Raw genomic sequence first — 24,091 nt, forward strand, 5'->3', positions numbered from 1 at the left:
CTCCTTTCAATACCCAAATTTTGCAGATTTGGCTGGTAAGAGCCTCTTCATATTGGCCTGTGGGTCCTTTTGACAAGTGCCCATCATGAACCAACTGATAAGAAGTACAGGATTTTTGATTGATTTACTGGTTAAGGTCTATCTGTATTACTAGGAAAGGGTCCCCTAAGCCAGACAGGTTCTTTGGGAAAAGGTGAGATACTTGGAACAAATTCAGGACTTTCATGAAGGCAAAAGGGTAAGAGATGATGGGTTGAACCTCGTTTGATGATTAACAGCTCACCAATGATTTGGTGTAACCACTTATTTTGTGAAGTACATGGATTCAGCAAAGTTCATTCCCAGAGAACAATGCTGTAAATAGCAGGGGTTATTTTCCTATATATCAAGCTAACCTTCAATTTCACCTTTCTATAGGTCCCTAGAAGTCAATGTTGTCTTCTTTGGTTGACAGTCCTTATCTTTTTGAATAGTTGGACAAAACAATTTGCAGAGGTCTCAAAAAAACAAGGGGTTTACTTAAGGACCTCTGTCCTGGTAAGTGCCTAGTATCAACCAATTCATTAATTTCTAACACAAGTCAGCAGCTTAGGGATTTTCCAAACCAAACCATTTTAGAATCATGTTTATTTCTGGACTGTCTCTAAAGATTGGTGGATTTCAGTTTCTCCAAAAATTCCAATGTATGTTTCTCCAAGTTCAATGAGAGCTTGGGTAGCCTGCTCAGTCTAGTCCCTAGGACTCTTTCTGATAAAGGGATCCAAAGCTCTAGGGAGACTCTGAATTCAATTCAAGGCTATTCTGTCAGAAAAGTTGCTATACACCACTATGCTGGGCATGGAGTCCCAGTTACCAATGGGAATACTGTCACAGTGATAATACCAATGATATCTTTTTATCTCAACTTTGTCTTATAAGGTATTTACAAACCCTTACAAAAACCTTATCTTTTTTAAAAATATTTTTTAAAAATATTTTTTAATTGTAGGTGGACACAATACCTTTATTTATGTATATGTGGTGCTGAGGATCGAGCCCAGTTCTCACATGTGCTAGGTGAGCCCTCCATCACTGAGCCACAACCCCAGCCCCTCTTTGTAATTTTAATAAGAAATTTTTCATTGTTATATTATCAATATATAATTTACCTGTGTTGTTTTCAAGACCTTTAGATCAACCTTTTGAGTGTACTCTTTTAAAACAATTTAATATTAACTGTTTTTAAATGATATATGTGATCTAACTAGACAAAAAAATATGTATCTATGAGATATCTTATATCCGGGACAATTTGAGTGATCAAAACCATAGATGAAATGCAATGATATTGGAACAAGTTGGTTGCTTCCCCAACTTCCACATTTCCTTCTTTCTGACAGCCTTGAATTTCTTCTGTGGGAATTCTAATAGTTCTGATAAAGCTGACTCTACTTCTCTGGACCCAGAGATTGATCAGGAATGGGCATGTGACTTCAGCCAAATCAGCTGGAGTGACTCAGCACAAGTCTGACAATGCGGGACACATGTCTATTTCTTCTCCGTTGGACATGAATGCCCCAGGAGCTTCTGGTCTTTACTTCTGTTTCCATTGTTCATTTATCTGTTTATTCAACAAACATTTACAAACATCTGCTATGTGCCAGATGGGAGAATACAAAGTTGAATAAGACATGGTCATTGCCATTGAGACATTTATATTGTAATGGAGGAAACAGGAAGGGTGATGGTAGAGGAATTAAACAGGAAAACAAAGACTGACAGAAAAAAATTTAGGGATGGATCAGATTGGCTGCTTCAGGATATTATGCGGTAGAAGTGGATGATTTGAGCACTCTTTTATAGAGTTGATATTATTAAATTTATCATTCTGCCATGAGCCACCAAATTATCTGGGGTTTTGGTAAAATTCTCACAGTAACCTAATTGCAAAAGTCTCCTCGATCACTGGCTAGTGTCTTAATCCAAAGTACAATCTTGGCTTGATAAGTTTTCTAGTTACACAGGCATACTTGGACATTAATAATAATACTATTTCATTATTAAAGAGGCACATAAAACAGTACACTATGCACTAAACATCATCTAGAGACAAAAGATAATTGCACTTTGTTTGCTTAAAGATGCTTTTTATGGGATATATTCCTCTAGCAAGATTAGGATAAAACACACACACACACACACACACACACACACCATGACTATTCAGCCCATCTAATCGGATTATCCAGGGAACATATAAAATATCAGACAATCTAGAACAGGTGGGAGGAATACCTTCCTAGGGAGTCATCAGAACCACCAGGGTAGTTTTCTCCAACTAAACACACTCCCATCTCACTCTAGGATTCCCATCGAGGCCCCTTCCTTAAAAGCACTGCACTAGTACTTCACTCTAGTGAATGTGTTCTACCGCTCAGTTATGATAGGGCAGAGAAAGCACTGAGGGCTGGTCTGGTTGCAGTGTGGAGAAAGGGCCCTGAAACAACTCACTGAAGGGATAAAGAGCAAACTGTGAGCTTATGGATGATGACCCAAGTCATTAAGTCACAGTATATGCCATTTATGCTTAGGAGCTTTTATCATTGCATTTTCTAAAGTTGGTCAAAGCTAGAAAGACAAAGAATTCACAAATGGGAATTCTGATGTAAAATTCATGCATCCAGTGTTGTGGAATATTCATACCAAGAGGATTCTTGTTGCCAAAAAAAAAAAAAAAAAAAAAAAAAGAAGAAGAAAAGAAAGACCCTTTTGACTGGGTCCCACGTAAAAATCAACCTGGAAGTGAAACATTTGCTCACTACATAAGCATCCAGATCTAGACAGGACATGTTTATATCTAGCAAGGTTATTACTGTTATTGGTTGCTTAAAGTAGTCCATCCTAAGCTTTAGAAATGTGGAAATAGGACCTAAGACAGGAGCAGTCGAGGTTCATAGCAAAATGGCACCAGGATGGTTTAATAAAAGTCCTCATAAAGTTTCTGTCTGAATATAAATTACACCCAAAGAATTTAAGAAAATAGCAAGTTACACGAAAGAATGGCTTTCATATATTTGCCAACCTGAAATGTGTTGAAAATAATTTTCCATCTCCCAGTTTTATCATGATCTGATTTAGGGTTCAATTCAGATTTGTACTGACTTATAAAGCATAAAGTTGTGAGATACAGAGGGTTCAACATATGTTCTCCCAACAGATGTCCCAACATCTTGGAGTTACAATCGGATTTTTATTTTTGCCCATACTTCTATTATATAGCTGTAGTAGAACTTCTTGACTTAAAACATTTTAGGGTTTTTGTTTTTGTTTTTTTTTTTTAATCCACCTTTTAAAATATCAACCCTCAAAAGATCCCGCTGGGTTTTAAAATTTGGACTGTATCACTAAAAAAGCAACAGTGTGAAAGACATTTTGGAAGCCTTTAAACCTTAAAACAATTTAAATCCTGTGGTACCTTATTAAATTCCTTGACTCATAGTTAATTCATACAGGCACAAGGATTCAAAATGTCAGTGTTGGGCACCAAAACCTTATTTAGCAAATAATGATTCTCAAAAGAAGCTTGGGGAAGAGTTTTACCCCAAACTGTCGCAAAAATAATTTTCTAAGAGTGTACAGACCAGAAGCAACCCTTGGGCCAGAGCGGGTGGGGTCTCCAGCCCCACCTGCGCACAGTGCAGTCAGTCTGGGCCTGGTCGCTTCCTCGCGGTCCAAATGTACGGGCCCCCAAGTCACCGCCACAGTCTTGCATTCCGGCCCAATTCTCTGATCTGTGACACGGAGAGCCAACACAAATGATCCTTGTAAAGTTTTACAAGGTGGAAATGATCCCATTGCCGACTTTCATGAAGCCCATCAGGCGGTGGAGGATTTGAACAGGCTCGTCTCGGGGTCTGCGCGCTCACTTGGGTGAAATGCCGGTTCCCGGGACAGACTCTGGACGCCGGGACCGCGCTGGCGGAGGTGGGTAGGCGGCTAACGCGAGGTGGCAAAGCAGAGGAGTGTCAGCAGTCAAAACCGGGTCAGGATCCTCGGGAAAAATGAAGTCGCCCACTTTCTGCCTCTAACGTGGGCCTCTCACGTGTATCGCCACACTTCGGCTAGCTCCCCTCGCCCCACAGTCCCACCCGGTATCCTCCAGCCACAGGAACGACAGACATTAGGACCTCGCGGAAGTCTCAGGGAAAGCCGGCAGGGCAGCAGTTGGGCGTGGCTTCTCGGAGAAAGGCGGTCCCTGGGGCGGGGAGATCTACGTAACCGTCAGTTCTAGCCTCTGATTGGCTTAATTGCAGTGCGCGGAGCCCGCAAGCGTCTCCGCCCGGCCCAGTCGCTCCTCCTCCTCTGCCAGCCGCTGGGTCCCCGCCGGCTCGCGAGGGAACCGCTCAGGCGCCGCCGCCCCAGCCCAGTGCGGACGACAGAGAGGGGAGGCGGAAGGAGGACACGCTTGCTCGCTCCCACCCGCACCCGGGCTCCCTTTGCCGGCGCGGAGCCCAGGGGGAGGAGCCGCTGCGGGCACGCCCCGCCTCCGGCCCGGGAAGAGGACGCCAGCGACCCCGCCGGCCGGCCGCCGCCCCCCTCGCCGGCCGAGACCCACCCCCGGCCCTCCCCTGGCGGCATGGAGGGGCCCCGCTCCTGACGGCCGCGCCGCCGCCTCGGCCCCCGCCCCGCCCCACGGCCCCTCCCGCCCGCCCCCGCTCGCATGTCCGCGCCGCCCTAGCCGAGGATGCTGAGGATGAAGCTGCCGCTGAAGCCGACGCACCCTGCCGAGCCGCCGCCCGAGGTGGAGGAGCCCGAGGCGGACGCGCGGCCGGGCGCGAAGGCGCCGCCGCGCCGTCGCCGCGGACTGCCGCCCTCCGCCGCCACCCGCCGCCGCCGCCGCCCGCGGGCCCGCCGCGGGGCCCCCAGCCGCCGCAGCCGCCGCTGCCCCGGGGGCTCGGGCCGCCTGTTGCTGGCGGGGCGGCGGCGGGGGCGGACATGCCGGGCGGCGGCGGGGGACCCGCGGCGGCGCTGCGCGAGCAGGAACGAGTGTACGAGTGGTTCGGGCTGGTGCTGGGCTCGGCGCAGCGCCTGGAGTTCATGTGCGGGCTGCTGGACCTGTGCAACCCGCTGGAGCTGCGCTTCCTCGGCTCGTGCCTGGAGGACCTGGCGCGCAAGGACTACCACTACCTGCGCGACTCGGAGGCCAAGGCCAACGGCCTCTTGGACCCAGGGCCTCTGGCTGACTTCCGAGAGCCCGCCGTGCGCTCGCGCCTCATCGTCTACCTGGCGCTGCTGGGCTCGGAGAACCGGGAGGCTGCCGGCCGCCTTCACCGCCTCCTGCCCCAGGTGGACTCGGTGCTCAAGAGCCTGCGCGCGACCCGGGGCGAGGGTTCGCGGGGCGGCGCGGAGGACGAGCCAGGCGGCCAGGACGGCAGCGGCGAGCAGGATGCCGAGAAGGACGGCTCCGGCCCGGAAGGCGGCGGCGCCGAGCCCGGAGCCGGAGGCGGGCTCGGCTTCAGGGCCCAGGAGGAACTGCTGCTGCTCTTCACCATGGCTTCGCTGCACCCGGCTTTCTCCTTCCACCAGCGGGTCACCCTGAGGGAGCACCTGGAGAGGCTCCGCACCGCGCTCCGCGGGGGCCCCGAGGAAGCGGAGGTGGAGTCGTGCAACTTTGCCGGCTCCAGGGCCCAGGTAAGGCGCGTGGAGCCTCCCAGGACTCGCGGTGCAGTCACCGCAGCGGTGGCCTCCCCGGCCTCGCCCTCCGACGCCCCCTGACCTAGCCCCAGTCTGGCGCAGGTGGCTTGGGATTCCCACCCCGCGGCTCACAGCCTCGTGTTCATTCTGTGGGGCCGCTCAGTTTCACTCCCTCCCCCTCCCCCCACCCCATGCACACATAGCCACCCGCCATTAACAGAACGCTCTAGAAGCCCAGGGCCCTTTTTCGGATGGAGGGTCTCGGGACGTTTTTGGCTTTGAGCATCTCTGCGCACTAGGTGCAGGGGAAAAGCGGAGCGCTGGAGGAGCCTGCTAACCGCAGTCTAGCCCCGAGCAGTGTCTGCCTTCCCCTTCTGGCTTACTCGTCTTAAAGCTGTACCTTACTCCTGGGGGAGGTGACCCAGAGGTGTTGCCCTTGTTTTTGGCATAAAGGGACTATTTTTTAAGGCTCAGTGTGTTCAAAGGAGTCGTATGGGTCATTTGGCGCCTATTCAGAGAACTTGTACTCCTAGAAGAAACCTGAAGTGGAGACCTGTGAATTGACAGAACTAAGTGGTAAGGTCTGGATGAGAAACGTTCCCGAGGGTGACCTGGTTATGCCCTTTACCTCTGGTGTAACCAGCTTTCTAACGGGTTACAGATTTGAGACCAGGATATCTGTTGGCCTTTGCTATAGGCATTAATATTGTCTAAAGGAATTATTTAAACGCCAAAATGAGATAGACGAGAATCTAGATGAGCCACTTGTCACAAACCTTAAAAAATGAGGTTTATAGAGCCATGAAGTAAATTTATTTAGGCCTAATAAAGTCCTTGAAAGTGACAGTTTAAGGGAGAAAGGGGGGGGGAGTAGGTTTCTGAGTGAAAACCATGTACATTAAGAGCATTTTTTTTTTTTTTTTTTTTTTTTGTGGATCAGACTTTTCAAAGTATTGATTTGGATGTCATGCTTTTCGACTTAAGTGATCCCCAGGATGCTCTAGTGGAAAAGGGGATTTCCCACCTCGCTTCAAAGTTAATTCAACTTATATTTGCTGTCATTCACTATCCTAGTGCTAAAAGTGGGCATTATGTTTCACTAATGGCTTTGTGAACTCAATACCCATGAACTCAATAGAGAATTTAGGCTGAGTCCCTCCTTTAAACTGCCAGGATTCTGTGAAGTGACAAATTTATGTTGTAGAATTATCAAACTCAGATATAGTAATGCTAGCACCTAGCATTTTCTTGGTGAATGTCAATTTTTACCATCCTCCAGTGACTATGTTCTACTAGCATACAAATGTGTATAATGATGTAAAAGCTCATTCCACCCTAAGCTTACTCACCAACATATCTGAAAAGATGCGGTACAGCCATTAAAAAAGAAAGCATGAATTCAGGCACAATGCTTAGATATCCTAACATTCGTTCTTGTAATAGTGTATGTTGTAAAGATAACCTTGAATTCTAGTTCTAATGAAATATTTCACAACCGGAACCGCTTATATCATTCCATTCATATGCAATAAGGATACAAAGTACAACGCTGATTTCGGATTTTTAATTCTAATTTTTTTTTTTTTTACCTTTTTTTCCTTTAAATTTTGCTTTTAATATGAATATTGTAAAAGCAACTAGACTAAGGGGAGCGTGTATGCTAACCAGAGTAATGAGATTTTCATCTTGACTGCAGTGCATGGCCTTTTCTGGCAACCAGTGAGTGCTGGGAGGAGTGGACAAAGCAGGTTGGGCATCCTGCCCTTAATTTCAGCACATTACTTCTCAGGAAGTACGGTGCTGTGGCCATCAGTTGGAGTGGGGGAATAAATCATAGGGGGTACACTCTACTACAGGTGACACCGAAGGCTATTTCTAGACGCTTGGTAAGAACTTTTTTTTCCCTCTAGGAGTTTAGGGTTGCAACAGATCATTTATGTCTCATTAAACTATTACGACCCCGCATTTTCTGCTTATCAGAGTGGCCTCCGAACCCTCCCGCTGTGGCTCCTTCTGGCCTTGAAGACATTTTAGCGGATCTTTTTGCTCCTGGGCTGTCACTCCCGAGGCTGCTGGTGCGGGTGGGCTGATTTAAATCCTCATTCGCTGCAGTCCAACCCAGCTGTTGCTCTGCCTTGCTCCGCCATGCGCCCCCAGGGAGGGAGGGCCTACCTCGGAGTCTACAGGGAGGAGCCTGGGGCTTGCGCGTTGCTCGCGTCCAGGCGCCGTAGCCCGCGGGAGGACTCGGCAGTCACGCGCTGGCGTGGGCCAGCCGGCGGCGGAGTGGGGCCTGTCCCGCAGTCTCCTCCCTCCACCACCCCCGCAAGATGGCGGCCGCGCGCCTCCACGTGACTCGTGCCCGGTGCCCGGGAGGGCGGGCGGCGCCCACGGCGCCCCTGCCCCGCGGCGGGGGCGATGGCTGCGCCCCGCGTGCTCTGGGACCGCTTGGCCGGGTCGGTACCCTAGGAAAGGGGAAATCGCGGGGCGGCCCGCTACTGCCCCGGAAGTAGCCCTGTGGCCACAAGCAACTTCTAATTGCTTAGGAGTCGTGTTTTTTCTTATTGCAGCTCAAGTGAAGCTCTTTCGTGCCCCAAGCAGCATGTTTTCTCCTGTACTAAATGAATAAAAAACTAATTTCCTTCCAATTTTCTATTTAAGAAAAATTATATTAGACCAAAATAGTGCTCCTAGCTCTCAACAAGGTTTGTTTCCTGTAATATGAAGCAGTTTCTTTAAAAAAAAAAAAAGTTTACAAGTAGAACATGCTTTTTTTTCTTATTTTTTAAAAAAGTTTATTGGTGCGTTATGATTAAATATAATAATGGGATTCGTTGTGCCATATTCTAACAGATAATTTGATGAATCTCATTCCCTGTGTTTCCCCTTCCCATGGCATTTTATAATATTTACATAATCTGGATCCACTGTGGTGTATTCACACATGGACCAAGCATAATTTGGTAGATTTCATGGACCATGTGTTTCAGTGCCAGTTTTATATTAGTTACAAGCCTTGGTGTTGACCATGTTCAGCACAAAATTAGTGTCATGTCATGGTTACAATGTTCACAGTTGAGGTGACAAGTCCACAGAATACACTTACTAGATCACATTAGAAAACAAAAAGATTGAACGAGTATGTTTACATTTTGTCATTTCCAGAGGTTCTTTATATTTAGTGTGATTTGGATGATGTTTTGGTAAATGTTACTTCTAATAACTTGTATAAATTGCAGTAAGTCGATGAACAGTAGTGAAAATACTCTTAACAGTACCCTAGAAAATACGTATGATTGGTGTAGTTCTGTTAGACTGCATGGATAGCATAGCTGAAAGCACCTGGTTTCAAAAATGGGTCTTTTTATTTTACTAGGAAGCTACATTATAAAGTATGTATTAGGAACAAGAAACTGCTTAAGTATTTTAAAGGATACTAGTATTGTTGCTGCTTCATTGAAAAGACACCAACCGAGACAGACAAGCTTCCTATATCTGCATGCTTACAGACACTCAGCTATTCATGAGCATGGATATTCCAACATTGGAGCTTTATCCCCAAACAGCAATAAAAAGATGTAAAAACATAAAATGAATAGATATTATAGTGGTTAGTGGTCAGTATTATTGGTTTGGCCATTCTCTGATGTTTGAATTTTCAGGCTTCTTAAATCTTAGTTGACTGACTTAGCAAATAGTACTAAAGTTTGAATAAAGGATAAAAAAAACATCTAATACTAAGATACACAATGCTGTATTTTAATGTCATTTAAGCCTACAAACCATGTTTGAACTCAGATTATTTGAACATTAAAAATTCAGTGGCCATAGGTTCTTATTAAAATAAGCAAAGTTAGTAAAAAAAAAAAAAAAAAAATACAAATTTGTTCCTTTTTCTTGGTATAAATTATTTTTATCATATTTGGTAGACCAAATACTATTCACTAAATTTGCAATACAGATAGTGTATTAGTAGTGTTAGGGCCTGAAAAAGAAAACTGAAAGATTTGAACACAAATGCTGTTACTTCTAGAAAGCTTGATTGCCAACTAGAATAGAGGGAGCATCTACTTAAAATGAGAAGGAAAATTTGTCAATATTTGTTGCAGTATAGACACTAAAAAGATGCTTTAAAAAATGACTTTAAAAGAATAGTTTTAATTCTTACTGGTGATAGATACCTTTATTTAATTCATCAACCATTGCTAGAATATTTGATATTTTAAAATGTATCGTTGGAGCAGTGGGCCCCTTGGAAGGATTTCCTCACTTAAACCATTGGGTGTGACAGTGGTACTTATATTTGAATTGATAGAATTCAGTAACCAATTATTCTAGTGTCTTTTACTTGGTCTTCAATATATATTAGCAGTTTTAGGTAGGTCAGCCTTGCATCGAAGTCAGTAGCAGGTAGTTGTGGGTATAACATTTTCAAGAGTTGAGAATAAGAATAACCTTACCTTTCATGGGAAATTTTAGGTTGATGTGACTGCAGCAAAGAAAGCAGCAGTTTAGTTATAAAAGACTTTTGGAAGAGGTTTTTTAGAATATCCAAGTTAAGTAGTGATTATTTTGATAGCAAGTAATCACTAAAATTTTGTGTATCTTTCCCCAAGTACATTGTTTCTGTATGGTGGTTTTCTCAGATAAAAACCCTGAGGGCAAGTGTCTTATTAAGGGGGCTGGAAAGGAAGCAAGTTCTTTTGAGTTAATTAAGATATGTCTATATCTATCTACATACACATTTTTCCTTACTATTTTTTCTGATTTTTTTTTTTTTTTGGTAGGGGTGAAGGGATTGAAAATATGTTGTAGAGGCTATCAAAAGGCCTTGAAGAACCATAGCCATGTTTGGTAGAGCCCTTGTTTAAATTCAAGGTCTGCCATGAGTTCTGTGATATTAACCAGGCCACTGAAGTCCCCAGGCCTCAGTCTTATCTGTAAAATGGGAATGGTAACTTCTTTTTGAGGTTGTGGTGATTGGATTAATAAGTTATGAAATAATTCATATGCTATCATGAACACCCATTCTCAGTTGAAATTAGTGCTCAGTGCAAGCTTTCTTTTCCACTAAGATGTAGCCTCCCATTTTCAAGAATGTGAGGTTTTTTTCCCTTTGCTTTTCAACTTAATGGTGGAGTACTTCATATGTTTTTTTTTATTGCTATTGGACAGACTGATGTTCAAAGGATTAATTATTGAAAAGGTAATATTTGAGACATATGTTTGGGGTTGTTATTTTTCTTGATATACCAAAAACCTGTTAAAACCTGAAATGAAGCAATCATTTGGTTTATAAATCATTAAAATATGTTCTTCCTGTATTGTGTTTGGGAATGAGATTGGGGAAAATACATATTTTGAATTTGGAATATCATGAATTACCATGCAATTACAATCTACTTAAGTCTTTAACCAGTATTCATATTTAACTAGGATACTATTCTGTAATTTTAAGCTGTTTTGCATGTTTGCTAAGTTACATAATTCTTCATTAGTTCACAGAACAGAATGGAATCCATAATTAAAGAAAAACTTTATGCTTTATAGAGGCTATGATATTGGCTATTTAATTTTTTTTGAATTGTTAAGTTTGTTGTTTTGAAAACAAGTGAAAGAGGCCTGTATTATGCTCAGTGTACAGGATTTTAATACTGGAGGCTCTATTTTTCATTGTGGGAGACTGTGTGGTAGTCATACTTTCACTTAACAAGAATTCTTTATTCCAGAAACCTCCTTCACTCAGTAACTTTTTTTGGTTCCTGTTTGTAAATCGTTGTGGCCTCACCAGGTGTTTCTGTTACAGGTGGAGAAGCCTTGGGCCCTTGGTAGTTCATTTCCTTCTGTTCCTATGCTCCAGGGAATATGTGACCTTTAATTCCCTTCCACTTGTCTTGGTTCGTTAGAACTGTCTGATGCTCATTCCCATGGTTTATTTGAGGTGAGATTTAGGTTTTGAAAGGTCATTTTCCAGGCTTGAACACCCAGTGTAAGATAGGGATAGCATGCTCATCTAGTTTATACAACTGTTGTGAAGAGAATGTGATAATGTATATGAAAATGCGTAAACAAGAGTGAAATACATACTTGATTCAGAGAATGATTAGCACAATTTGACTGTGGTGGATAAATAAAAATAGAGATGTTTAAACAGATAATAGTGGTTGGGCTACAGAGGGCCTTGAGGGTCCAATTAAAGGACTAGATTGTCAATGGGTTACATGTGAGCCAATGAAAACATTTGTGTGTGCGCAAGCCTATGTAATCTCCCTGAAGGTCAGCTGTCACTTTAAACTTAATCTGTATTAAAAGAACACATCATTGATTAAAAAGAATCTTCCAGACTCATTCATCTGTCTCAGTAGTACCATTATATTTTAGTCACCTAGGTTTGCTTGTTCACCTTAATCCTCTTCTCCCCTCACATCCTGACTGCCCTTCTTTGTTCTTGCTGACTCTACTCTATTTTGGGACTTTGGGCCTAGACACTCACAGTAGTCCCCTGACTCCCTTGTCTCAGCCCTTCCACCTCTTTGTTTTGGATACTACTACTAGATACATCTTCCTAAATCAGTATTTAATCATACTACATTTTCTTTCAGTGATTATGGACCCTGGCCTCTAGTAGGTCTTTGACTTAACGTCCCGTTTACCCACCCTTTCTTCACGTATCTTGCCTATCATTTGGGCTGGGTTCATGCCATCACCTCTTGCATGATGTTCTTTCTAATTATCCTTTTGGCAGTCTTATCAGATTCTTTGCCAACTCTGAATTCTAGTAGCATGTGTATTCTGTTAGAGTTTTGGTACTTCTGTAATTGTATTATTGTTTTTTTTAATTGGTAGTTTTTAGTTATACATGACAGAATTCATTTTGATACAATTGTATAAGCATGGAATATATATTCTAGTTAGGACCCCATTCATATGAATGTACATGATAGAAGATTAACTGTAGTGTATTCATATAAGTACATAGGAAAATTATTTGGGATTTATTCCACTGTCTTTACCTTTCCAATCCCAGCTCCCTTACCTTCATCCCCTTTGTCTAATCCGCTTAATATCTGTCCTTCCCCTTATTGTGAGTTAGCTTCCACATATCAGCAAAACAGTCACCTTTGGTTTTTTGGGACTGGTTTATTCCACTTAGCATGATAGCCTCCAGGTCCATCCATTTACTTGCAAATGTCCTGAAGTCATTCTCTATGACTGAGTAGTACTCCATTGTGTGTATGCACCACAATTTATTTATCTATTCGTCTGTTAAGGACATTTAGGTTGGTTCCATAGCCTATCAATTGTGTATTGAGCTGCTGTAAACATTGATTTGACTGCATTACTGTAGGTGCTGATTTTAAATCTTTTGAATATAAACCGAGAAGTGGGATAGTTGGGTCAAATGGTGGTTCCATTCCTAGTGTTTTAAGGAATTTCCATACTGCTTTCCAGAGTGGTTGGACCAATTTGCAGTTCCACCAGCAATGTGAATGCACCCTTTTTTTTTTTTTAAATACCTTTTTTTAAAATTTACTTTTATGTGGTACTTAGGATGGAACCCAGTGCCTCACACGTGCTAGGCAGGTTCTCTGCCACTGAGCTACAATCACAGCCCCATGAGTGTACCTCCCCTGCATATCCTTGCTAACATTTATTGTTACTTGTATTCTTGATAATTGCCATTTAAACTAAAGTGAGATGAAATCTCAGTGTAATTTTAATTTGCATTTATCTCATTGTTAGAGATGTTGAACATTTTTTCATATATTGACCTTTTGTGTTTCTTCTTCTGAGAAGTGTCTATTCAGTTCCTTTGCCCATTTATTGATTGAGCTGTTCAGGGTTTTTTGGTGCTAAGTTTTGTGAGTTCTTTATATACCCAGGAAATTAACACTCTGAGGTGCAGGTAGCAAAGATTTTCTCCCATTCTGTATGCTGTCTCTTCACAGTCTTGATTGTTTCCTTTGCTTTGAAGAAGCTTTTTAGTTTGATGCCATGCCACTTATTGATTATTGATTAAGTCTTGTGCTTTTAGGAGTCTTATTAATGAAGTCAGTTCCTGAGCCAAGGTGTTTACAGTTGTTGAGCCTACGTTTTCCTCTAGTATGTGCAGGGTTTCTGGTCTAATTTCTAGGTCTTTGATCCACTTTGGGTTTTGTGTAAGGTGAGAGATAGGGGTTAAATTTTATTCTACTACGTATGGATTTCCGTTTTTCCCAGCACCATTTGTTTTCGTTTTTGTACCATGTATATATAATCTTTGTATTTTTTAACATAGAAACTTGACCTTCCCTACTAAATTTTTAAGTTCCCGAAGGCTATGCATCTTGTCTCATTTTTTGTCAGATTGCATATAAGTGCTCAATCATAATTTCTTATACTTACACTTTTCAAATGTTGTTCCAAAAATACCAATATTGCTTTAAGACTAAGTGCATCAAGCAGTGGGGCGGGGGGGGGGGGGGGGCTTATTTTGAAATCTACTTACCCAGGTACTTTATAAAAATCTTTGCTGCCATATAGTATAGTCATTCTTGCTTTGAAAATAATAAAAAGAATTCTTTCTTTAGATAAAGAGTGTGGTATGGTACAGATTTGAAATGAATCTTCAGTGCTGAATAGTTGTGTTTATTAAATACTATTTCAAAATTTGACCATTTGTACTCCCTCAGTAAGCTTTTGTGTGTGGGATGCATAAATTGGTACCAACCTGGTGGTAGTGTTTGACAGAATGGAAAAGTCATTAGTTACGATTTCCTTATTTGGGTAGTTGAGGGTGTGGCCTTCAGTGTTTTCAGTTTGTGATTTGCTTCAGAGGTGACGTGAGTCTGATGTGAAGTTCAGATAGTTCCTTGATTGTTTTAGTACCTGTGGATAGTACCTTGCTTATGGAAGTTAAATACTTCGATCACAGGAGTGAGCACTGTATAATAGCATGTGTTGGGGACTTTTTATGTTTCTTGTTAAGACTGTCTTAATTGGGATAGTTTCCCACAGTGTAACTGATTTTTGGTTTCAGTGGTTTTAGAGGGGACAGAATGGTGCGAATAGACCATATGCTATAAGGTTTGGGAGCATCTTCTTGAGAAAGAGCCCATCCTGTCTGTGGAGGGGCTGCCCAGTGATATGAGTAGTGTAATTTTGTTGGTTTAGGGAAGTAATTTGGTTATCTTAGGGTAAGTGCCTGTTCTCACAGGTGCAGGTAATGCCAAATCCTAATACGGTGTTTCCCAGCTCTGAGAATACTGATAGCCACTCTCTGTTGGGGCTAATAAATGCCATAATTCTGATCTCTCACTCCTGTGTGAGTTTTATAAATAGCTTTTAAATGTAGTCTGAATGGTTTTATAGCATTGGTACATACTAAGGCGTGGGGACAAAAAGAAACAATTTCATGGGTTAATGCATTTAGGTCATTGGATAGAAGCTCAGACTCCCATTTTTCTCCCTACCTTATTGAACAGGAAGCTTTTCCTTGGTTGTTATTTTTATTTTTTTATTTTTTAAATTTTTTTGGTGGTTCTGGGGATCAAACCCAGGGCCCCACATGTGCTGGGCAAGTGCTCTACCACTAAGGTATATCCACAGCCCTGTTAAATCGTGTTCTTAAAATTAACTTCAGGTTTTAAAATTGTGATTTTTGATTCTGAAGCAAACTACTTTCTCCTCACTTTAGCAATTTTTGGAGGCAGTATGATTGTTTTGATTTTTATTATGTGAAAATATACATGAGATTTGCCATGTTACCCCTTTTGGAGTATATAGTTCAGTGGCATTGAGTCCGTTTATGTTGTTGTGCAGCTATCAGCGTCCTCCGTCTCTCCCCTAGTCCATGGTAACCATTATTATTGTATTTTCATTTTTTTTCTTTTTCTTTTTTTTTGGTAGCAGGGATTGAATTCAGGGACACTTCACCACTGAGCCACATCTCCAGCCCTTTTTATTTATTTATTTATTTATTTTGGAGACAGTGTCACCAAGTTGCTTAGGGCTTGCTAAGTTGCTGAGGCTGGCCTTGAACCTGTGATCCTCCTGCCTCAGCCTTCCAAGTTACTGAGATTACTGGCATGCACCACCATACCCGGCCCATTATTGTGTTTTCTTTATGAGTTTGATAAGGTAACTTTTAAGTGGAATAATGTAATATTTGTTCTTTTGTGTCTTATTTCACTTAGCACACTGTCCTCAAGAGTCAACCTTGTCATAGTATCAGAATTCCATTCCTTTTAAGACTGAGCAATATACAGTCATGCATGTATATACCACATTTTATCTGTTCACTCATCAGTGGACATTTGAGTCGGTTCCATCTTGTGACTGTTGTGTATAATGTGCCTCTGAATAGTGGTGTACAAATAATGTTTGAGGGAAAGCAGTTCTTTTGAGCATATGTCTAGAAATAGAATTGCTGGATCATATGGTAATTCTATGTTTGTTTTGGAGGAATGCCATGTTGTCTTCCACAGGGACTGTACCATTTCATATTCCTGCCATCAGTGCATCAGGGTTTATAGGGTATATCCACATCCACACCAGCACTCATTTTCTGTGTTTAGATAATAACTATCATCCCAGTGGGTGTAAAGTGGTATTTCATTGTGGTTTTGATTTGTTTTGCATATTTTTGCATTCATCTGTATTTGAAAGAGTGTTGTTTTTAATTTTTGTACCACCTATGAGCAATAGAAGAAATGGTTGACCCTAGTCAAGAAGCTTCTTTCAGTTAACCCAACAATTCGAGAGAGGATTATGGCACTTTATTTCTGTGGGTTTTGTTGGTGGTTGTGTGTGTGTGTGTGTGTGTGTGTGTGTGTGTGTGTTTCTGGCATTTGGAACCCAGGACTTTGTACACATTAAGCAGGCATCCTACCACTGAGCGATACCCCTGGCTTCATACTTCTGTCAACTTTTTACATGCTTCAAGCATGTAACTTTATACATGCATGACTGTATATTGTTATGTTGAGTTTTTGAGAAACAAAGCCCCTTGTAGGCAAATATGATTCTGCAACTTTGTAATGAAAGAGATAGTATGATCTGGGTTAGGGTATAATAATTTGGTTATTGTTAAAAGAATTCATACCTACATTTTAAAAAATCGGTGATATTGAAAGTTGATAAATGCTATCAAACTAAACGATTCAGAGGTTGGATGTTGAAATAAGAGGTCTGTGTTCTCTTTCTCATTAGATGGGTCTTCACAGATGTTTGATCTTTATTGTGGGTTTTCAGAAGACACAGTTAGGCTGAAGCTTAGTTCCCAAGAGTATCTAATGCGGTGCTTTATTCCCACAAATAGAGCTGGCAGCTGGCAGCCCATACTCATCATTAGATCAGAAAGCGTTACTATATAGGAGAGCAAAATGCCTTAAATGGAGATTCCTGGGAAGTTTAAGGTTTTCAGATCACTTCATTTCTTTACACAACTAAGAAAGCAATGCAATATATAGAAATGTGATTGGTTCTTGAAACTGAGGCAATTTTGATATGAGTGGTGTTTTTTCGATTCCAAAGAGATAAGATGTGAATTGTAAGAGGGAACTTTAACAGTGCAATTTTTTAGTTTAATATTTCATAATAATAGTATGTGCATAATAGTGCTTTTATTGTGGAAAGCTGTCAGGTTAGCATTACTACAAGCAGCTGATCTCCTGGGCATAAACTAGTTTGCTATTGATTGGCCCAGCCAACTTAATTAGGTTTGCTGTTAGAAGATGGGTTAGCCAGCTTTTTGTTGCTATGATCACAATGCCTGACAAGAACAACTTAGAGAAGGAAAAGTTCATTTTGTGCTCAGACTGTCACTCAAAGGTGACAGTCCAAGGTTGGTTGACTCCATTGCGCTGAGCATGAGGTGAGGATGAACATCATGGTGGAAGAATATGGTGGAGGAAAGCTACTCAGCTCATGGCAGCTGGGAAGCAGAGAGGAAGGGACCAGGGACAGATATAGGCCCAGGCCATGCCCACAGTGACTTGTTGCCTCCAGCCGTACCCTACCAACCTGCAGTTACTACCCAGTAGTCTATTCCAATTAGTGACCCACGAAATGGATTAATCCATCAGTGAGGTTACAGCTCTCATAATCTCATCATTCTGCCTCTGAACGTTGCTGCATTGAATATCATGTTTCCAACACTGAGCTTTTGGGGAGACACTTCATATCCAAACCATAACAGATGACTTGACCTTAGTAGTAAACTCACTGTTTATAAATATTCTTCACATTCTTGTTTTTTAAAAAATTTAGTATGTATTAATAACTTTTGTAAAACTTTTTCCTAACAGAACATCTTGTTAGACTGTCACTAAAACCAAGCAATGAGTAAATATTCTGTAATGATTAGTGTAAAAGTACAAATGCCCTCAGTTCTGGGTGATTAACATGAAGGGTATCTTTTATTCTGTGTCTTCCTTTGATTCTGGTTCAGTGTGGTATAGAATTGTCATACTAGCAACTCTGAATAGCAATATGCCCTTTTTATGTTCCATAATAGCTAGCTGGGAAAGTAAATAAGTGATAGGATATTATTATTAAATGGAGATAAATATTGATACTTCTTATACTTGTGTCTCTGACACTTTGTGCCTTTTTGCCCTTAGTGTATAATTACTTATTTGATCTCTAAAATTTGCTATTAAAGTGATTATTAAAACTGCAAGATTTTATTACTCTGGTTTATTTTTATGGGATGACTCTGTGGCGTAGAGTAACATGTCCCTCCCTTTCTCCTCTAGAATGACACTGCTCATGGTGATTACTTGCAAAGTAATGAGACTGGTTTGATAGAACGAGCCCCAATACCTCAGGACGGACTTACCATGGCACCTCATAGAGCTCAGCGAGAAGGTATGCTTCCTCTATTTGCTGAAAACTTAAAATGAAGTACTGTTTACACTGACGATTGATTCTTCACTTTCCTTTTTTAGAGTAGCAAAATCCTGCTTGTCCTAGGTTTCATTTAAAAGCCAGTCCTCCCACTGCTGCCCTCTGCATTCTGGACTCCTCCCTGTTCTTCAGCCATGGCTTGTTGAAGCATGCTCTTATCTGTTCTGTCTCATAGTCAGTTGTCTTTTTGGCTGTATTGCAAACCTGGTGATGTGCTTCCAGAGGGCAAAGACTATCCTAGTCCCAAAATATTTAGTATAGCACTTTACATCTACAGAATGCACTTACTGTCTACTGGGAAAACAAAGTTGTGCAGAGTTCACTGTGAGAGTGAATAAATTGTTTACAAATCCGTTTTTCCTGCAATATGACGTTTTTAAGGAGGCTGGGATGGAAGATGAGAAGACATTATCATAAAAAAAGTAAAAAAGAAAAGCTTGGATATTCTCTTTGCATTTGTGGAGTCTGTTAGCCTGTATTGGGAGAAAGGTTCAAGTGTGGGCTGCCATCTAGGCTCTAGAAGAAACAAGAACACAGTAAGCACTATACTTGGTTATAACAACTTTGAATTTATGTCAGTATATCTTTTTCCAGTTCCAGTAATAATCCCTTTTGTGTAATTCACTTTTCCTTATAGAGGAAAAAGGTCTGGATGTTTACTAATAAAAACGTTTCCATAATTATCACTTCTGTTTGCACTATCACAGTACTCCTGTAACTAAACTACTTTAATCATAAGACTTCTTCAGTTAAGCTCTTTGAACATATGAATGACCAGTGAAGGTCCCTTTGTTTTAATAAAGTATTTTAGAAAAACAAACACTGTATCCAAATGCTAGCAATTAACTATAAGGTGGCATAGATGACTTTTCTTACATGCCCAACTTTTTAAAAAGTAAACATAATACATGCTGTTTAGTTTCAATTTATGAGGGTTAAGGCATTCTCAGCCATCCCTTGCCACATACTCTCCTGTCTTATATTATCTTGATTCTGGTAGATAACAGCAAGTATAACTTGAAATTCAAGCTGAAACTACACCATGTTCCCATGTCTTGTAATGCCATCATGTCTTTTTCTGCTAAACTGAACTAAAATCTGACCAAAAAAGTTTCCCTAACCCTTAAACCCAGTGATGTGCCGAGGTAGAGCTGTTATATTTCTGAACATGAATTAGTTCCCAAGGGTTTTATTTAATAGCATCATTCTTTAAGTAATTTAATGCAGCAGCTTTTGGAAACAGCAGACTCTCCCGTCCCCACCTTGGTCTTTGTAATATTGCACAGGTCTTAGGATTTACAGACTTCTCATCTGGCTTTTAAGATTTCTTTTATCTCCATCCTCAAAATGCCTGGCCCAGAAGCAGGCCCCCAAGCACTGTGTTTGGAAGCTGGCACCAAGCCCTGGTCATGCTCCCTGTGTTTACCATGAGTGCTTTTTCCTGCATATTTATGCTTTGTGCCTTCTCAGTGCCCACCTTCCATAGTCTGTGACAGTCTTATCCCCTCCTCTGCTCTATTGTCACTGTGTATATTCTATCTACTTCATCTATTTTAACTTTTTCTAGAGCAAAAATAAATCCTCCCCCTTTCCTTCCCCAATGCCTGCTCCCCTAAATCCAGCAGTAACCCACCATATTGTATTGTTGCCTTCCTAACATTGCCTTGTGACCTTTACATATTCATTATTGTCAGCCTCTGGTGTTACCTTCCTACTGATGAAGGGCTTCTTCTGTTTATACACTGAACAGTAATCTGTTTTTCTTACTTTCCACTTAGTAGATTGGCCCTTTGCAAATAGGCTTTTTTTCTATTTGATTTATTTCCTCGAGGGGATGCTTTTACCAAAGCAGGTATATAATGAGTAGTTGGGAGTTTGTATATTTACTTTCTTCATGAACAAACTGATTATTAGTTGAATTCAGAGTAATTATTTTTAAGTTTAGCATCACTGATGTCCCCTAGTTTACTACAAATTGTGCAAAATTTTGCTATACCAAACCTTCATAGTTCACATAATGTTCAGTTTAGATTATAGTTTACAGTGTATAATATTAAGGGTCACATTTGTGAAAAATTCCTCAGTAGAAATTTTTGTCAACTTGTTATGTATGAAGTATTTTTTATTAAAAATAAAAAATATTTTCTAGTTTACACCTTCTGTGTATAGATAATTGAAAGCATATTTAGTTGATCCTAAAAGGCTCTATTTGTAGTAATATTGATAACTGTTTTCAAGATTATCATTTAGAAAAACATCTTTTATTTCAGTGCAAGCATCTTATTCTGTTTTTTTTTTGAATCTTTGATGTTAACTGAGTGCTTGACACTGGGTAGGCACTTAGCACATTGAATCCTTTTTGTAGAAAAAAATTACTTTGTAGATGAGTGTCATATTGCTGTGGTTCTGTTTTATTTCATGATTTATGGCCAGTAGTAAAGATAAAGTAAATAGCTTAATTACTAAAGAGTTGTCATATTGTAGGGTTACTTTGGGTAACTGAAGTGCATGTCTAGTCCCTGTAGCACAAGTCAGCGTGTGTGTTTTTTCTTTCAGCTGTACACATCGAGAAGATAATGTTGAAAGGAGTCCAGAGAAAAAGGGCTGACAAATATTGGGAGTATACTTTCAAAGTAAGCTATTCTCACCCACAAAAGATATTTCATATACTTACTAAGTGGTTTTTGGAAGAACTTATGGCAATTTTGCTAATTTAAGGGAAAATCTTTTTTTCCCACACACATATGTATATATCTGCTTTTTAAGTAAGGGAATATATTATTTTCACTATACAGTGCATGGTTTGCCAATTCTTTAAAGGTGTATCACATTAAAATTACAGTGGCAATTTTATTAAAAAGAAATTAGGGCCTTAGATTTAGGAAGACAATTAAGATATAAGAGATACTGTTAAAAAGCAGACATTTCCCCCAGTATTTCTGAAATCAAGACCACAGACCTTGTCTCTCCCGGCATTGTTTTCCTAACGTTTCCTCCTCTCTCTTTCTTTGACGTGTGTAGTCCTTGCGTGTTGCCTTGTCCTCTTTCCTGTGGCTGCTCTCAGTCGTTTGTCCTTCAGTCAGCTCTCTGAATAACCGTGAAGCTCGGCTCTGTTACTCCCAGGATGCAGCCTTCTACGTCTCCTTTTTGCCTGTCGACTATGACATGGATTCCTTGTCTACATCTTCCCAATTCCTCCTGCTGGGGCTTCATTGTCCTGCCCTTTCCTCTAAGTTTGGACCACACATACTCTGAAACTAGGTAGAATGAGGCCATGTTTCTGTGCTGCTTTGCCTCAGTCCCGGTTCCCCTCCCCTGCCACCCCTCCCGAAGGCATTGTTCGCCTCATTTCAACTGTATATCTCTCTGAGTCCCTTCTGACCCTCTGACAGAAAGTTTCCTCCTTTATCCGAGGTTTCTACTATCACACCTTTCACAGATCCTTCCAATAAGTTATCTCGTGTAGAGAAAGTGTCTTCATCATCTGTCTTGCTCGGTATGTTCGTTGAATGAATTTCAGAACCCTTGCTTCTACTCTGAAAGAGAACTAGCTTGATGTTCAGGTGTCCAGTCTCCTCGTCACACTGTGGCAGTGTTCCACTCTTTGCCCTGGATGCTCAACACATTGGCTCCCCTTTTGTTGCCAAACCTTCACTGTCACCTTGCTCTGGACCAAGGCCTGACTTACATTCAGCTCAACTCTCCTTCTCAGAGGGTCTTCTTGACGTCTTAGCTTCCCTTGTTCCATGCGCTATTCTTCTCAGTAGAACTGACTACTGATGGAAATTCTTATGGATTCACTTGATTTACCTGCCTGTCGCTAGACTATGAATTCCAGCCTGTGGAAACATCCACTTTCTTCTCCATTCCTATGTCCCTTGACACAAGAGTCAGACAGTGCTCACACAGGACGCTGTGTAGTAAACACTTGTTTAAAACAGATTGTTTTGAGAGTTGCCGGATCAAGTTTCATATATATTTTTAAGTATCAGATTAATTATGACATGATTAGTTGGTATGACTTATATATAAGCCTGGCTCAAATTTTTATTCAGCTCAGAATTATAGGTTTGAAATTATTAATGGGCCACAATGGAGTCCACTGAAGTAAAAGTAATTCAAAGGTCAAGCAGTGCAAGAGGTTCCAGTTCTAGTTCTTGTGCTTCCTTAGAGCATTCCTCAATAAATTCATCATTTTGAGTTTTTTCTTTCTCCATCTGAAATTGGTGGTGTTCTAGCTGCCTCAGACATCTTACTCGGATTTTAAAGATATGAGATGATGATGAAGTCACTTCAGAAATCCTGCTTCTCCTAAAAATATGAAGTGGTACTACCAAAAAGGGGCAGTATACTCCAGTTATTTCTCTTAATAATGTATATCTAGTAAGTTTCAGTTGATAGAACGTCTGTCTTTAGAAGCATAGATTTACACTGTAAGAATGTCATTTTAGAGTCCTATGTTACAAAAAAGGAAGACATTTTCCTTTCTGAAAAATTACTAAAGCAGTCACATTTTAAGGCTGCTTCAAAAAGAAAGAACCATGCAAATTGGAAAATTTTGGGGCAAAGTGTCAATGTACAATTAATTTAAAAACTGAAGAAATTATGACAACAGTAGATGAACTTTTTATATTTCTAATTGTTAATAAAATTTAATTAGGGCCCTTTTTTTTTTACACATGGCTTTTTTCTGGCCAGTTTCCTGCCTACACAATAACCATACAACATGTGTTGTTTTTTTTTTTAAATCAGGTAAATTGGTCTGATCTTTCGGTCACAACAGTAACAAAAACTCACCAAGAACTACAGGAATTCCTACTGAAGGTAAAAATTACAGATTTTATGCTAAAATAATTTTTACATAATATGCCAGAATTTTAAAACTTCCGTGTCAAAAGAATCACCAAGAAAATTAAAATACCTAGATCGTGGTTGGCTCTGAACTCTGCACATGAGCTATAGAAAATGTCATGTTATCTAAATGTAAGTTTTCTTATCGTACATAAACCATATAAGGAAATGATAAAGATGTTTCCATGTTTAAAAAATGCAGCCAGGCACCATAGTACACACCTGTAATCCTGGGGACTTAGGAGGCTGAGGCAGAAAGATGGAAAGTTCGAGGCCAGCCCTGACAATTTAACAAGACCCTGTCTCAAAAAATACAGAAAGGGTTGGCAATGTAGCTCAGTGGTAAAGCACCTCTGGGTTTAAACAGCACCCCCCGCCCCATGAAATTTTATTCCTAGTTCCTTGCAGAGATGCACATTGGGGGCTGCTTGCAAGGATACTGCCCTTGACAGATGTGTATGCAAAATGAGATGGATGGAGTTTGTTTTCTTTAGTACCTAACAACTGTTCAGCCCTCTCTATGGGCTTCTTTAAATATTCCTCCATTTCCTCTTTGAGTTCCAGCTCCTCCTATCCCTCCCATATGTGATAGAATCTTTAAACTGTAGGGGATAAGAAGATAATAGTAACATGTTATGCAGATTTGTATAAGTGAAAGATATATTGGGTTGTTTTGTTCAAA

General features: G+C 41.0%; 1 protein-coding gene across 1 annotated transcript in view; it reads left to right on the forward strand.

Moving 5' to 3' along the window:
- The first annotated feature begins 1,381 nt into the window (after nt 1-1,381).
- The window catches only part of ZCCHC2 (zinc finger CCHC-type containing 2), a 55,403-nt gene continuing 32,693 nt past the window's right edge, over nt 1,382-24,091 (forward strand). Inside the window, 6 exon segments of the mRNA XM_079109023.1 lie at nt 1,382-4,840; nt 4,842-4,856; nt 4,858-5,670; nt 18,408-18,519; nt 21,115-21,191; nt 23,311-23,382. Of these exon segments, the coding sequence (XP_078965149.1) occupies nt 4,724-4,840; nt 4,842-4,856; nt 4,858-5,670; nt 18,408-18,519; nt 21,115-21,191; nt 23,311-23,382 (1,206 nt within the window). The 5' untranslated portion in view covers nt 1,382-4,723.

The sequence above is a fragment of the Sciurus vulgaris genome (genome assembly GCF_902686455.1).
Source record: "Sciurus vulgaris genome assembly, chromosome: 13".
Classification (NCBI taxonomy): domain Eukaryota; kingdom Metazoa; phylum Chordata; class Mammalia; order Rodentia; family Sciuridae; genus Sciurus; species Sciurus vulgaris.